The sequence below is a fragment of the Apteryx rowi genome, unplaced genomic scaffold (genome assembly GCF_003343035.1).
Source record: "Apteryx rowi isolate R43461 unplaced genomic scaffold, aptRow1 scaffold_264, whole genome shotgun sequence".
Classification (NCBI taxonomy): Eukaryota; Metazoa; Chordata; class Aves; order Apterygiformes; family Apterygidae; genus Apteryx; species Apteryx rowi.
Genome location: NW_020449019.1, coordinates 1,166,667 through 1,182,588, shown reverse-complemented (window position 1 = coordinate 1,182,588; position 15,922 = coordinate 1,166,667). Strand labels below are relative to the sequence as shown.

The window sequence follows — 15,922 nt, the reverse complement described above, 5'->3', positions numbered from 1 at the left end:
GGGGACTGGGGCTGAGGCGGCTGGGGAGGCTGCGGGGACTGGGGCTGAGGCGGCTGGGGAGGCTGGGCCTACTGGGGCTGAGGCGGCTGGGGGGACTGGGCGTACTGGGGCTGAGGCGGCTGGGGGGACTGGGCGTACTGGGGCTGAGGCGGCTGGGGGGACTGGGTGTACTGGGGCTGAGGCGGCTGGGGGGGACTGGGTGTACTGGGGATGCAGAGGCTGAAGGCATTGGGGAAAGCCTGGGGACTGTGCCTGGCTGGCAGCTTTACCCCTGCTTCCCTTCTGTTCCCTCCCCAGATCGCGAAGGAGGTGGCGAAGTTGCTGGAGATGAAGGCGCAGTTAGGAGATGAAGGGAAGTCCAAGTTCGTGCTCAAGACCCCAAAGGTAACATCTTCAAATACATGCGCTCACGCAGCTCTGCACACACACAGCCTCCTCGCGTGAACACCCACACACACTTGTGTGTGTAAAATCTTGGCATGCAGCACTGACCTGCCTGTCTTTGCTCTCGTTTCTGTTTCCTTTTTGCTCCTAATGGCTAAGCGGTAGGAGAGAGAATGAAAATATTCCTGACAGCATCCAGCCCAGATATCCCTACTAAAACTTAAGGTTTCTGGTGCTTCTGTGACAAGCCAACCACAAACTAATGCAGTTAAGGAAATAAGTTCTCGTTTGGTCGAGTTATTTCACATCTGCACGCTATAAGAGGTCTTGTGTCTGCCTGGGTCTCGCTGTTTGAAGTAGGGTCATGACTTGTATTGCTACTGGTGAGCAGTTTAGGACTAGGACTCTTCAATTTATGTAGCACTGACCAGTAGCACTAGCGTCAGCAACCACTGGCTCTCAAAGTAAGGCTCCTCAATATGATCATGTTCCCTGTTAACCTGACAGAGTGGGGGAAGCTGCTGGCAAGTTGAGTGAGCGCACAGTACTGCAAAGTGCAGCTGTGCTGGGGCTAGGCTCAGTGGGGGGAACTGCAAAGAACGTATGAGCCAAGGAAACCCAAACGCCTGGCGGTGCTTGCTGGAAATGTTCAGCACACCTTACAATGTGGCAAGGAAGAAAGGTGTCTTTTTTCTCATGGCTTCTGGTCTTGCATCAGTCTGTGGGAGTGGAGCCACTCTGTTTACAGAGCAGGTCTGGCCTGCTGCCAACATCTCTTTGTCCTCTTGCGGAAGGGCCCTTCCCTCATGGACAGCCTTTCAGTCTTTAAGCCCTGGAGAAGGGTGTCTGTAATACAAAAAACTTCAGCGTAAATTGTAACCTGGATGTTTTTTCACTAGCAGCTGACCAGAGACAAACTGCTCTTCCGCGCTGTGACCTGTAGACAGCTATGAGTGTCGTTCCCTAATAAACCAGCTAATGTTAACACCACTGACTTAGAGGAAACCCTTAAGAACTTTCTCCCCTGGTTGTTCCATTTCCTTTATCATATATTTTGGTAAACGTAATTGTGACCCGAAACCTTGAAAGAGGATGAATATCTCACTATTTAAAGATTTGGAGAGGGGATTCCCAGCTCCGTGAGTTCCAGGGGAAACACAGCTGGGGTTTCCTGCCTGTCTTAGCCATGTCAGGGCACTACTGAAAGCCACTCTTCACTGTGCGACCTGCATGCAGGGTATTGCTGAGTGTAGTGTGCCTGACCTCTCTGCCTTCTCCCGTCTGACTGTCCCTAGAAAAGAGAGATCCAGTTAATTAACAGTCAGTTATGCGTTGCTGAAAGCCTAAAGGGGGTGATCAAAATGATTCAGTAACTCTTAACAGTGAAGAAATTAAAAAGGAGCCCATCCCAGTGAACAGTAGATGGGCAGTTTGTAGGTAGCACCCTTTGAAAATATCCGACTTCTTTCTGTGTGAGTTCTTCGGAAAGCATAAAGCTACTGCTTGTTTGACAGCTTCGAAGTGTGTTTGCCCTCTCAGCCCAGCTGTCAGAGTGGGTTATTGTATGGTTCTGGCTGATACATCTGAATCAAAGCTGTGGACAAATCCTCACTGTATCATCTGCCTTAAGAGCACTGAGCTCTCTGGTCCTGGATCCACGTTAGCTCCTTTGCCTCCTGCATCTTGAAACACCTGGTGCACGTTTAGCTCTGCTGACTGACAGATCATGTGTGAGCTGAGTCCTGATGTTTTCCAGCATTCTTTGGTGCTGCTTTTTACTGGCTGTCCTGACATCTGGTTTCTGGACATCATCTTGGTAGATCCTGTACTCCTGTCACTCCTCTCCTCTCTGCTGCTGCATGCCGGGCCCTCAACACAGACAGTTGCCAGGGATATTCTCTGTCACCACTAACCTGATGTGTTCTTTGCTTTTCTTTTCCTCATCTCATCCCAGGGCACACGGGACTACAGCCCCAAGCAAATGGCCATTCGGGAGAGAGTCTTCAATGCTATCATTAATTGCTTCAAGCGCCATGGAGCAGAGGTTATTGACACACCAGTGTTTGAGCTGAAGGTGAGCAAGGGCATAGAAGCTGGCTGAGCTGGTTCAGATACTGCAGTTGAAAGCTTGGGGTGCATTTACAGGGTGGGAAATTCATTAACGCCGACTTTAAGCAGCCTGTGACCTCAGGAAACAGTGGATTCTCTGTAGTAAGTTGGAGTACTAAGAAGTATTTTCTTCCATTTCCTGGGGTGCCCTTTTTTTCTGTTCTTGTTCTCTGTGTGCTCTAGGGCTGACCCCTAGATCAGCTTTTAGGTAGCCCAGACAGATTGTGGACTGTCCCTCCTTGCAGATATTCAAAAGCCATCTGGACACAGTTCTGGGCAATCTGCCCTAGGTGACCCTCCTTGAGCAGGGGGGTTGGACTAGATGATCTCCAAAGGTCCCTTCCAACCTCAACCATTCTGTGATTCTGTGATCCGGTGTCACTGAAGACATTGTTTGTTCATGTGTGCTTGTTTTGTAGGAAACTCTGACAGGGAAGTATGGAGAAGACTCGAAACTCATCTATGATCTGAAAGATCAGGGGGGAGAGCTGCTGTCCCTGCGCTATGACCTGACTGTATCCTGCCACAGCCCAGTTCCTGCAATGCTGAGGGGTCTTGTTGTCTTTGGTATCCCCATTTTGGGGCAGCCCTATCCAGAGGGCAAGGGAGGAGGAGGAGGAGGACAGTCTCTTGGTTCTGGCCTCCGTAGTGGCATGGAGAGCATGAGCAGATGGTGTGGTTCAGTGTGGGCAGAGCTCTTGCTCAGTTACTTGCTGTCCAGCGCTTTGGTTGAGCAAAGTAATGCTTGCATGTGGAGGGGAGATCTGTGTTGGGTGGGGTTTGTTCTACAAGAGGGCACCCAAACCAGGCTACAGTGGTGTGCAAGCCACAGGGGAGTGAGATCTGGCCTGCAGCAGCGCCAGAAGGTGCCTGTGGGGACACTTGTTCTTGTGCTGATGGCAGAACATGTGGGACTGTCTCAGAGAGCTGGGGTGGCCTTGGGCAGCTGCAGGGAGTCCAGACACTTCTTGTTGCTTTGTCTCATGGGTGTGTTCCACACTGTGCTGGATTTTGGGGAGATAGTGAGGGCCCAGCGCTGCCTGTGGGTGATGGCTGGGTGGGGTGATTCCTCCCCATTTCTATCCTTAACCTTTCGGTCCCAGGTGCCCTTTGCTCGCTATTTGGCAATGAACAAAATCACCAACATTAAGCGCTACCACATCGCTAAGGTGTACAGGCGGGACAACCCGGCCATGACCAGGGGCCGCTACAGGGAGTTTTACCAGTGTGTGAGTTTGGCCATTGGCAGGGGTGTTGCTGAGCAGGGCTCTACGCTGGGCAGCGGTTGTGGGGACATAGGACCAAAGTCTGTGCTACCCTGAGGTCAGCTGCTTCCCTGTGGCTGTAAGATGCTTAGAAGGATCCATTGACCTTCTCCTCTGCGTGCCCCTGTGGGTACTAAACACAGCTTGAGAGTGCGAGAGACTGAAGACAGCGGCAATAACGCAGGGCACTGTTGTAACAGGGAACTTAGTGACACCATCTCCAGGTGCCCCAGGTAGCAGGCGGCACTTCACACTATGGAGGAGGGCAGCTCCTTACTCCATCGCGCAGTGCCTACCAGCCTGGCCCAGGGCAAGAATTTCCTCCTGATCCCAAATCTGGCATCAGTTTAACATCTGGACATGCGAGCAGGATGTGAATCAGGCAGGTGAGTGACTCGGCCATAGCACTTACTGCTTCCGTCCTGTGCTTAGTTGATCCTCTATTTCAAAGGAAGACACAGAAGAACTCGGAGTCCTAATTACAGAACAGGTCAGAAAGCAATTTCCTTTGTGGCTCTCTCAGACAAGTAGGGGAGCCCTGAGGAATGGGTTTGTTGCACTGTATTAACACAGTCCACAGGGCCTCATATCACAAACTAATTCTTAATTGAGAATATTACTGTTTCTTCATACAATCTCTGTTGATGTCTTTCAACTCCTGATGCTGTCAAATTCCCATTTCCAAAATACCTAGAATTTGCCTGCTGTCTCATTTGAAAGATCATTCTAAGATGTTATTCCTAGGCTAATTGGAAATGGTCTTCTAATATCTAAGCTAAAATTATAGCTTGTTTTCCCTTGTGCCAGTGCAGTTATTTAAACAGTAGCTCTCATCCCTTGATACTGATTCTCTCCCCTTTCCAAGTATTCCCTTAGAGAAACCTTCCCTTCCCTAAACTGGGTAAACTGAGCTCTGATACCCTCTCTCCTTGAGGTGCTTTGCTTCTCTGCTCAGCCTAGCAGCTTTTTCTGCATCATTTCTTAAATATGATTGACCAGCCCTTGGCTGGGTTTTTCCAGTGAAGTGCTGCTGCTGCAGCCACAGGAGCAGTGCCAAAGTGCTCACTGCCTTTTCCTGTCCTCAGGATTTTGACATCGCTGGCCAGTTCGATCCTATGATTCCGGATGCCGAGTGCCTGAAAATAGTGCACGAGATCCTGAGTGAGCTGCAGCTTGGGGACTTTCTCATTAAGGTGAGACCGGAGCCAGACCCCCAGGCAGGATTCTCTGTGCCACAGTGCAAAGCAGTGGTCTTTGTCCCTACGGCTCTGCCCAGCAGCACCTCTTCCCTCTCCAGTCCCCACGGAGGCCTGATCCAGGAACCCTAGTTCGTCTGGCTTCTCCCCGCTCTTGCGCTGTCTCTGTTTACAGGTTGAATGTTGGTCCTCAGCTCAGACTGCCCTTTAGGTGGGAACATAGGGGGTTCCCCGAGGCCACAGTTAGCGGGGTTCTCTGTAGCATTAACCATGGTCCTCTGTGAAATGTCCAGTAGCCCAAATAACAGTGTGGCTGTCATATACACTGCCTGCGGTAAAATACAGGTTCTAACCCAGGATCCCTGCCCTTGTCCCCGCTTCTGATGCGCCCTTAGTAGGGCCGTCTCCTGTGCGCGTGCAGCATTGTCTGCAAATCCTGCCTTCCCACCAGGTCCTTTCTGGGACTGAGACCACTTCCAGAAGACATGCACCTTACTTTAGGCTGCGCTTGCTGTTTGCTTCAAAATAGCTGTCATCTTGGTGTGGTAACGAATGGCCCTGGGTGTGCAGATCAGCCAGGACGGGTACGAGTTTACAGCAGCAGAAGAGTGATGGGTAGGAGGATCCGATGGGTAGGAGGGCTGTGGGAGCTCTGAGAGGGACCCAGAGCTGGGCTGCTGTTGGGCTCTGCTGGGAGGTGAGAGGTGCAGATCACGTCTGACTGCAGGCTGGGTGTTGTGCTCGCCAGGGTGGCCCCTGCTGGGTGGGAAGTGGGCTGTCTGCCCTGGAACTAGTCTGGGATAAGCTGAAGGGCAGTGCACAGGATCTGCCATCAAGTTGAGGTCCAGGTAGTTTGGTTTTGGTCAGTGGCAATAGCAGATCCTTTTGAGGACAGGCAGGCAACCCTGCAATGGGGAATGGCAGAATAACCTGCCTGTGGTGGAAACAGCTCCATGTCTTCCATGAGTGACCATCTGGTTCATGTCGATGCAGGAGTATTTATAACCTTTGAACAGTCTTTGTTTCTGTCTAATTTAACTGCAGATGTTCTCGCTAGCCATAGAAACATTGAATCTAGCTAAGCCTTTGGCCTCAATTACCTCCTTTTGCAGAGCATAATTAAACCATGGAATTTACTGTGCTATCAAAAAAAAATCCCTCAACAAGGTTTTAACATAATCAGATATCACTTTGTTCTTGCACTGAGAGAATGGGGTAATGTACTGAATTTATCTCAGTTCCTGGTCTGTTCCTGACCTGTTTTTAAACCTGCACTGGAGACTGATGGCTTGTGTCCCCATATAAGAGGGCTTGTAGGTACCACCGGTTTTCTTCAGCTTTTTCTCTGTTGACTGGAGGTGTCTGTGGCTCTAGAAGGAGATGATGGCTGTACCCAGGCTTGGTAGGAATCAGTTGCACTAGTTGGCTTGGTGTGGGGAGAGAGGCAGCTTTGCTCCCCAAGAATGAGGAAAACACTGAAATTGCCGAGAAAGCATAAGCAGCAAAAAACACTAGCAGCCACTTGCACTCCACATTGACTATGTTGTTTCTCTTCCACCATCTGTTCCTCCTCCCCACTGTTCTAGCTGAGTCTGACTCTCCACATTCTGGTAAAGCTCATCTCATCTTGGTCTTTCCAGTTCCTAATCAATGACAAAATTTTGCCCGCTCCTGGCTGTGGCTTCTTGAGTCTCTGGAGAGGTTCATTGGCAGAGGCTTTTGAAAATGCAGGTGGCTGTTTTTTTTCCCCACTGTTCTGAAATGGGAAATATCTTATCTGTCAGAATGCCAGGTGGCTCAGCAAGAGTTCCCCATCAGGCTAGGATGACTGCTAGTTTTTCTCTTCCATACCTAAAACCAGAGAGGAGAGAAACTGGACTCAATTGAAGCATATGTTTGAGTTCATAGTAAATGACTTGCTCCCTGTCCCCCAGGTCAACGATCGACGCATCCTTGATGGGATGTTTGCAGTTTGCGGTGTCCCAGACAGCAAGTTCCGGACAATCTGCTCCAGCGTTGACAAACTGGATAAGGTATGGGCTGGAGCTCTGGGCTGCAGCAGCTGCTACTGGGGTTTCAACAAGTCTCTGTCCCTGTGGGCTGCTCTGGCCAAGGGCCATGAAAGCTGGCTGGAAAATGCCAATAATTGAGTTGCACCTGTTCCTTCCTTTCCTTTCCTTTCCCACATGAGTGTTGAGGGAGAGGCATGCTGGACACTGCAGCCACGTAGCAGAACTGGATTCTATGCTTTCTCCTCCAACATCCCACATGGTGCTGACAAATGGAAAGGAGCGAGGGAGAAGTGCTCTTCTCCTTGGAGGTTCTGCAGATCTCTCAAATTAATATCCCAAACCTCAGCCTTCTTAAGCTGCCACTGCTTATGAACCGAGAGCTTGAGATCCCACCTTTCAGACTGAGCCACAACATTGAAATGCCTTTTCTAATGTGGTGGTTTTGGGCTGGTGGGTTAAGGAATCATAATTGTGTTCTGGAATCTTTGCTCAAATTTCAGAACTCAATAAGAAAGAGATCTTGATGTAATGGCAAATTGCTGTGGTAGTCTAGAAGTAGAGAACTGCAGTCATGCATAAAGGCAGTTACCCTGCAGGTGACAGGGCCAAGTCAAATGGAAATTGTTGTGTTGGCTGCAGAAATCAGTGTTGTCCAGCAAATCTTGCTGTCGAGCAAGTGCTGTTCTTGCTTGGCAATGTCACGTCCAGCATCCTTGCTGGGAATGTGGGGTCTGTAGTGTGTGCATATTGCTGGCCATGCTGTTTGGGAGTGATCAGGGCATCCTGGTAGAACTGGTGCCTCTGGCTGGGTTGTGGGACCCTTGGGAGATGGAATGAGGGAACAGCAGGAAGACAGCAATGGGAAGCAAAAAGGACATATAGAAACGAGGTTTCCATGTTCACTTGGAAACAAGTGTCTGAGGTAGAGAAAGGGATCTTGGTTCAGACAACTTATTTCCCTTCCATCTGCATATGAGGAAAAACTTCTTTACCATGAGGGTGACAGAGCACTGGCACAGGTTGCCCAGAGAGGTTGTGGAGTCTCCTTCTCTGGAGATATTCAAAACCCACCTGGATGCGATCCTGTGCAAGGTGCTCTAGGTGACCCTGCTTGAGCAGGGGGGTTGGACTAGATGATCTCCAGAGGTCCCTTCCAACCTCAACCATTCTGTGATTCTGTGATTTGGAGTGAGAAAGAATAAGAGATCAGAAAAACAGGCCTGAAAAATAATCCTAATGGCATATTCCTGCCTTCTGGCCTGGAGAAGGGTGGTCTGTTTGATCTCGCACTGCGTTATATCCCCCACTGCATGTGTCCGCACTCATCTTCTGCCGCTATCAGCACAAGGACCTCTTGCTGGGAACGTGGCTCCTTGAGGCTGACAGCTGGCCAGGACTGTGCAGCATCCCAGCAGGGCACACAGAGCCCCAGTGTGAACGTGTCACTCAGTGCCATAATCTCTCTGCCCAGTCCTGTGAGATCCTGGTAGCTCATCCCATGTTTCCTGTTCACATCATTCACACCTGCACTGATTTGTGCAGGTGCTTTTATAAAACATGCTGTTTGTAGACGTCATGTTTGTATGGCTTGTTTGGGTTTGCTGTGGTGCAGAACTCTGCGCACAGCTGCTTCTGTAAGACACGAGAGAGGAGGTACCCGCTCACTCGTGCTTGCCAAGCTGCCTCAAGAGCACTGGCTGTCGTGCAGTTCTCTAAGGGATTCAGGCCCTCATGTGACCTTTTGGAGAGAAGAGAAAGGTGCCAGTCTAGGAACAACTTTTTGTTGGCAGCTAATTCTCTTGACTCTAGACCCCCGTCAGATATAAGGATGCTGGAGAGAAGTCTATAAAAGTATATACTGTCCTCTACTAATAGCTAAGGAATAAGAATCTTAAAATAAAGATGCAAGTTTTAGGCTCCAAATTTTAGGGCAGCTTTGCTGCCTGCCGCGATGGGGTACAAAGAGACTGTGCAGAGGTATAAGAGATGGAGTGATGCCGTGGAGAGCACGGCAGAGGTGCTAAGGCAATTCTCCAGGTGCAGCTCCTGTCTCCCAAGAAGTGTCAGCATTTAGGGAAGGGTGAGCATCAGATCAAGCAAACTGCTAATACAGATCAGCACCTTTTGCTGTGAGTCCTTCTGTCCCTTTTCAGGCGGCTAAACACAGCATGGAGAGCTTGCCTGCTCCTGCCTGTACTGTCCCTGGCCTGTGCTTCCCAAAGCCCCATTTTAAGATTTCTTGGTAGGATTCAGTTCACTCAGCAAACCTCAGCACTGATGCGGAGAGGAACAGTGTTACTGCTTCGCTGTGTCCAGATTGCGCCTTGGTAGCATTCCCAAGTTGCTTCTGGCCTTGCAGGTGAGACAGTGCTAGCATTGTGGGCTGATCATCCATGTGCTTGGTGTCATACAAGGGTTTCCAGCTAGGCCGAGGTCTGTGCTGCCTCAGCACAGGCCGGCTGCATGAATCGCAGTTTAGGCACAGCTGTAGAAGCAACAGTACCAGGTGAGAGCAAAGCTCGCTTAGCCCAACATCCTCTTTCCAGTGGTGACCAAATGCAAGTGCCAAGGGAAGAACTGAAGAACAGGGTAAGCGTGTAGCGATGCTTCCCTGGGACATGCCCCAACTTTCTTACCAAGTGTGCTCTACACATTATGAGAGAGATTTATTGATGGTAAGCATCAGGTGTGGTGGATTCTTTCTGTCGGATGCCTCTGTCTTCATTTGGTCATTGATCTGTCCCCTGTATTTTGGTTTCTCTTCTTAGTAGAAAGGATGTAGTTGTCTGGGTATATGCATATATCTATATTAGGGAATGATGGGACCATTTAAAAGACAGATAAATCAAGCCAATTTCAGACTTGAAAGCAACCCTTGGTTAGAGTGACATTCAGTAACAGTACACATTGCCAGTGGTTAGTTCTTAATTATTATCCAGCATTATCACCACAAAGAATTAGTCCTATACAATCTCATGCCAAATTAGCTGTGAGTGTACTTAGCTGTTGCTGCGCAGTTAACGCTGGTGGCTCCATCCTTGATGATCCCAGCAGCTCAGGTGGAGGCGACTCGAGCTTCCCATGGAGAAAAAGTGGAACTAAAGTGGTCAGCTTCTTTCTTTCTTGTTTTTCATCTCTCGTAATTGGTGTTTGTATGCTCCTGACTCCATCCCTGGAAAAATAGAGGGGCTTCATCTGCTCCCAGCATAGTTTGTCTTGTTTCTAGGACCAGGACTTGTTCTGGTTCCACCATACATCTGTCCTGCTCATTCTGCGTCCTTTGTTGTTGTGTTACAGATTTTACTCCTCGCATGTGCTTGCCTTCATGTCCTTTATGCAACTGCTACAAATCTGCTGCTTTGTGGTTACCTGCTTATTATGTATTTTTGCTGAACTCTGTAACAGAAGGCTTTGACATTGTTGCTAGCAAGGCAAGTGTTACAGTGTTACAAATGCTCCTACAGTGTCAGTTATTACAGTATATCCTGCTTCTATTCAGGTTCAAGGCAAGTATATTAATTATGTGCTGCTAAGAATACTTCATGGGTGCAACAGGCCTCAGCTTTGGCTACATTTCATTTTCTGTTTCTCTCACACAGTCCTTGCCCGCCCTGACACTGACAGAGTCCCGCAGTGTAAAGACACGTTGGAGGCAGATGAGTGAGGCAGGACAGAGGGCCAGGGCTGCCGGAGAGCATCCCCAGGAAAGGCTGTATCACTAGGACAGTGGCTGATGTTCTTGTCTCCCCTTGCAGATGCCGTGGGAGGATGTGAGGAGCGAGATGGTGGGAGAGAAGGGGCTCTCTCCTGAGGCTGCGGATCGCATTGGGGAATACGTGCAGCTCCACGGTGAGCACTGTGGGGTGGATCCCTTCTCCTTCTCAGCAGAAAGCCCCCCTCCAGCCTGCTCRGTCACTGTCCCTACAAGCGTGGCCACTCTCTTCCAGGCCAGGCAGACAGGGGCCAGTGCACCCTGGGCAGGGACAGAGGGCGCAAAGCAGCGCATGCGACTCGTTGCCAGTGCTGCCCTGTTGTTGGCCCATGGCAGACCCAGGCATGCCTTGTTCCCACAGGTGGCCTGGACCTGATTGAGCAGCTCCTGCAGGACCCCAAGCTGTCTCAGAATAAACTAGCCAAGGAGGGGCTGGGGGACATGAAGCTGCTGTTTGAGTACCTGACACTGTTTGGCATCACAGGGAAGGTGAGGAGGTGCAGAGGCAGGAGGGGGTGCTGCCCTCGTGGCTGGGCAGCCCTGGGCTCCCCAGCTGCACCCAGTGACGGGACTCTGCTTGTGTCCTGCAGATCTCCTTTGACTTGAGCCTGGCGCGAGGTCTGGACTACTATACAGGGGTGATCTTTGAGGCTGTCCTCCTGCAGCAGGAGAACGACCACGTGGAGGAGTCGGTCGGCGTTGGGAGTGTGGCTGGAGGCGGTCGCTAYGATGGGCTGGTGGGGATGTTTGATCCCAAAGGACGGAAGGTGCCCTGTGTGGGAGTCAGCATTGGGATTGAGCGGATCTTCTCCATCATGGAGCAGAAGGTGGAGGTAAGTGCCTTGGTGCTTGACTAGGAAGGGAGGAAGGCAAGGATTTACACTCTTCCCCTGTGTCTGTTGCGCCCCCCAGTCCAGGAGGTGCTGAAGTGAGTCTTACTCACTGTGGTCCTTGATGGAGGAACCAGCCAGGCCCCCACTCTGCTCTGCAGCAGGAGTCAGAGCCAGGTCACAATCTCCTCTTCCTCTTGCTTGGGAGATGATCTCTGGGGGTCTCAGCAGAGATAAGATCCCTCTTCCTGCACCCCTGGAGATGGGAGCCTGGCATGTTCAGCCGTAGCTGGAGGGGGTACTTTAATTCTCAGCAGTACTAGGTACCCAGATCAGATGCCTTAGAGTTCCCCACTGCATTAGGCACCTAAAATGACCGCCCAGCCTTCTTGGCAAGCCAGCACTGTCCTGCAAGGCTGACAGGGTGACAGCAGCCCTGTATGTGTGCCCGTCACATGCAAGGTATTATGGAGACCAGAAAGGGGTTGGGTCTCCCAGATCAGGGAGCGTAGTGTGTCTGTCTGTTTCCTTTTCCTCAGAGTTTCTCTGCCCATTCCTTGTCTTCAGTCCTAGTCAATGTGTGTCAAGTATGTCTTTGTAGGTTCCCAACACACTGCCTCCCGTTTGCATCCCTCAGAGCCCTGTTGTGGGGAGCTCTCTTCTGGCAGCCAGATGCAATCTGGATTTCTAAGTGGAAATTGAGCCCTCCCCCCACTACCTCCAGTCCTGGACAGGTTTGTCCTTCTGCAGGTGACCTTTAAAGGTTTCTCCCTCCAGAGAAGGCAGAGGCAGGAAAATGCCACTTTGAGTATCCAGTGTCTCACGTGGGAGCAGGTGGCTCATGATTACTCCTGACAGTGCTGGAGCATATCAGCTTGCTGCTGTTACATCCAACCCACAGTTTCCAGCCCAGCTGTGGAGCAGACAGCTGGCTCTGTCCAGCTCCCACTAGGCTGCTCCTGAGCCCCTCAAAGCAGGTTTCTGTGAGGGTACAAACCCTTGGGTGCAGAGGAACAGTCTCTAGGCAGAAGGTGAGAGAGGTATTGCTCATCCTCAGCAGATCCTCCAGCCTGCACACACTTGCTGTGCAGGAGGGAGGCTGTGTTAAGCCCCCATCACCAAACAATCCCAGAAGGTTGTATTTGGCTCCAGGATGGGGTCTGTGGGCCTCTCTGACTGTGATGGGGCTATGCTGCTTGTCCCACTGAGCCTGGTCCTCTGCTGATGGACCTGGGATGTGGACCATTCCTGCTCATAGGGTCTGGGATATCTCTGTTTGTCCATGGCATTTAAGTCTGCCTCTCCTCCAGGCCTCTGCAGAGAAGATTCGGACAACAGAGACGCAGGTGCTAGTGGCCTCTGCCCAGAAGAAGCTACTAGAAGAGCGGCTGAAGCTCATCTCCGAGCTGTGGGATGCTGGAATCAAGGTACAAACAGCTGGTGGCCAAGTGAGGAGCTGCCTGATCCACCCTCCTGTTTCCTGTGCCAGGAATGGACCAGATCTAGCTTCACCTGGGGAGGAGGGAGTTGTGGGGAGAAGGTGGGCAGCAGACTGCCTTCCTGACTGGAACCTGCCTCTTCCCAGGGAATGTCCAATTTAGGACACAGAGAAGGGCTGGACACAATTTGGTTACCCCCCTAGCACTGCAGGGGCTGCTCTGGCTGTGTCTTTAGCTTAGGATGGATTCCCAAGCCAGGCAATGCTCCAGCCCCTGCTGCATGGCAGCTGTGGTGTCATGCTGCCTCCAACAGAAAGCCAAAAACACAAGGCCTTTCAAGGAGGGGAAGGAGTCAGGGAGGAGCCTGGGCTGTGTTTTCCACGTGCAGAAGGTAAGTTGTGTGGCAGGCCCTGCTCCCTGCTGGCTTCAGGCAGCTTTCCCCCGCCTCTTTGGAGGCTGAGCAGCGCCTGGGTGCTCTGCAGGGGATTTGGAGCCTGCAGGGACATCACAGGTGTCGGCTCTGGTCTGCCACAGACTAGAGCTAATGAGCTGGTGCTTTCCCAGGATAAACAGGGTCTTGTAGGTGCCTTTGAGCTGCGTTGTGTTACTCATTAGCTGTAATGTCCAGCCTTCTCCTTCAGCCAGTCTCCCAGCCCACCCCACACCCCACTCACCAGACAGCAATGAGCGGACTAGACCCAAAATGTCTGGCTGAAGGTGCAAAGAAATGGGCCGGTGCTGAGCAGAGTGTTGTGCTTTGGGTCTCTTCCAGGCAGAGATGCTGTACAAGAAGAATCCCAAACTACTGAATCAGCTGCAGTACTGCGAGGACACAGGCATTCCCCTTGTTGCCATCGTGGGTGAGCAGGAGCTCAAGGATGGAGTTGTCAAGCTGCGGGTTGTGGCCACCAGGGAGGAGGTGAGGCCTGTGGTACCTCGGAGTGGGACTGCCAGCTGCTTGACCCTTCATCCCAGCTCAGGCCAGCCCTCAGGACCCATCCATACCCAGTTGTTCAGCAGCAGTGCAGTCAGGCTGTATGCAGCAAGTTGGCTTTGCAGGCTCACGTTTTGAGCTTAGCATCCAAAGGGGGAGATTGAAGGAGCAAGGCACTTCCACCTGATGTGAAGAGCCTCTGAGACTTAGGAAAGCTGCTCGTCCAGGAGGTGCTGTGGAGGGAAAGACTGTCCACACACAACAGTCGGAGGAATGAGAGCCAGCGCTGGTAGACTTGAGATGAGGTGCATGGATTGATGGCAGTACTTTAATAGGCCTGGATTTGTGTGTGCACCTTTGGAGATGGAGTGAGGTGAGCCTCCTCAGCCTTTCTTGACTTGCTGTGCAGCATGTGCCCTGGCCTCAGTTTCCCACCAAGCCTCCTATAACGGTTTAGGTTCTCAGGTCTTTATACATTGCACCTCTCATTAGATCTTTTTAGCTCTGGTCTCTCCAGGGACTTCTGAGAAACGTGACATTCCAGTTCTTCCCCCTGTGCAGTTTCCCCGAGCCAAGGAGCACTGTCCCCTCCAGCTCTGGAGAGTCTCCCATGCCATGGCCTCCTTGAACTCCCAGCTCCTCCTCATTTCAGGGGGTCTGGAGCATGGGGGGAAACTCAACGGCTCACGCTCTCCTTCCATGGCATAGGACATCACTGATCATCCTGGGTGTGCTGTGTTAGGATGAGTGGGGACAGCAGTCATCCATGTACTGGCTGTGGCTTTGGAACCAGCAGGAAGCACTCTGGGAGGAATGTAACTCATGGTTGTCAGGAGCCAGATCTGCCTTTGCCGCTCGATCCCTTTGGAGGAGCAGGGGACAGAGAGCACCACGGTGTGGTCTCCTGAGACGGAGAGCAGCGAATGCAGTGTGGACCATTCCTCTGGGACCAGAGAAAGTCACAATATGTCAGGCTGCTTGTGTTGTATTTATGGAACTTTGTGCTCCCCCTTTGTAGGTTGATGTCCGCAGGGAGAGCCTCGTTGAGGAGATCAAGACGCGAACAAGCCAGTCTTGAAGCCCTTCCGGCCGCATCTGCTTGTTCACTGGATTTCAGCTGACAGATTTCCTCCCATAAATGCCAAGCTGCTTGTCTGCTTTACCAAGCGGTGTGGCAGCGAGTGCAGGGCTGGGGAGCCTTAGAAAGCTGTATTTATTCTTGTCTTGTGCCCTCCCTTCCCCAGCGGGAGCAGAGAGGCTGTGTTGCCTTCTACAAAACACTGTGGCCCTCAGTGATTTGCCGGAAAGATGTTTTGTGAGAGTCCCTGGCAAGCATTCGCCTCTTGTCCATGATCGTTAAGGTGACATCTGGAGCCCCATGCTGTTAGCAAACCCCAGGGTCTTGGCTGCAGCTTCTTGTTCCCTTCATTTTGAATAAACATCCAGTCTAGCGTCTCTGCTCTGGCTGCAGGGAGGTGACCTCATCCAAAGCAAAATGTAAAGCCCATTCCAAGAAACATAATAAATCCTCTGTCTGTCCCATCCCTGCCTCCTGTTTTCTCCTGTTTTCTCCTGCTTTCTGCTTGGCGCAGGGATTCATTTACCTGCCTCCACTACTCTGAGCGGGAGCTGACGTTAAATGCCGTTTTGGCTGTTTCTTAAGCTGCGACTCCTTCCCAGCCCCTTGAAAGAGCGCTTCTGCACCGCGCTGTGCTGCGTGCGAAGAAACACTGGGCCGAGGTCTGCCCCGCGCAAACGGTGCAGGTTTGCCGTGCTGCTGCGGTGGCCGAGACGGGTCGCCTTGCCACTGTGGGTGCTCTGGCCCCAGCGGTTGCGTCCCCCCTCTGTGCCCCCTCACCTTGGCGCTGACCCGCGCCTCCCGCCCAGCATGGTGCTCTGGTCCCCTCCGCAAAGCGGGTATTCCTTAATTTACCCAGCTTTCCCCGATGTCCTATGGTTACGAAGCCCCCGGGGCTTTGGGGAGCGCCCAAACCCTACCACGAGGCAGCGGGGACCCATAGCGCGGTGGCCGCGGGTGTCC

The 15,922-nt window shown here is 51.7% G+C and overlaps 2 protein-coding genes across 2 annotated transcripts in view; both read left to right on the top strand.

Annotated features, from left to right (window-relative positions):
* The window catches only part of HARS (histidyl-tRNA synthetase), a 16,822-nt gene extending 1,399 nt beyond the window's left edge, over positions 1–15,423 (top strand). Inside the window, exons 2-13 of the mRNA XM_026067865.1 lie at positions 298–384; positions 2,339–2,458; positions 2,913–3,008; positions 3,597–3,722; positions 4,844–4,951; positions 6,889–6,987; positions 10,722–10,815; positions 11,040–11,167; positions 11,269–11,511; positions 12,819–12,935; positions 13,720–13,866; positions 14,900–15,423. Of these exons, the coding sequence (XP_025923650.1) occupies positions 328–384; positions 2,339–2,458; positions 2,913–3,008; positions 3,597–3,722; positions 4,844–4,951; positions 6,889–6,987; positions 10,722–10,815; positions 11,040–11,167; positions 11,269–11,511; positions 12,819–12,935; positions 13,720–13,866; positions 14,900–14,959 (1,395 nt within the window). The 5' untranslated portion in view covers positions 298–327 and the 3' untranslated portion in view covers positions 14,960–15,423. The remainder of the gene's footprint in view (positions 1–297; positions 385–2,338; positions 2,459–2,912; positions 3,009–3,596; positions 3,723–4,843; positions 4,952–6,888; positions 6,988–10,721; positions 10,816–11,039; positions 11,168–11,268; positions 11,512–12,818; positions 12,936–13,719; positions 13,867–14,899) is intronic.
* A 97-nt stretch (positions 15,424–15,520) lies between these two features.
* The window catches only part of DND1 (DND microRNA-mediated repression inhibitor 1), a 5,229-nt gene continuing 4,827 nt past the window's right edge, over positions 15,521–15,922 (top strand). Inside the window, exon 1 of the mRNA XM_026067868.1 lies at positions 15,521–15,690. The gene's annotated coding sequence lies outside the window, so the exon portion shown is untranslated. The remainder of the gene's footprint in view (positions 15,691–15,922) is intronic.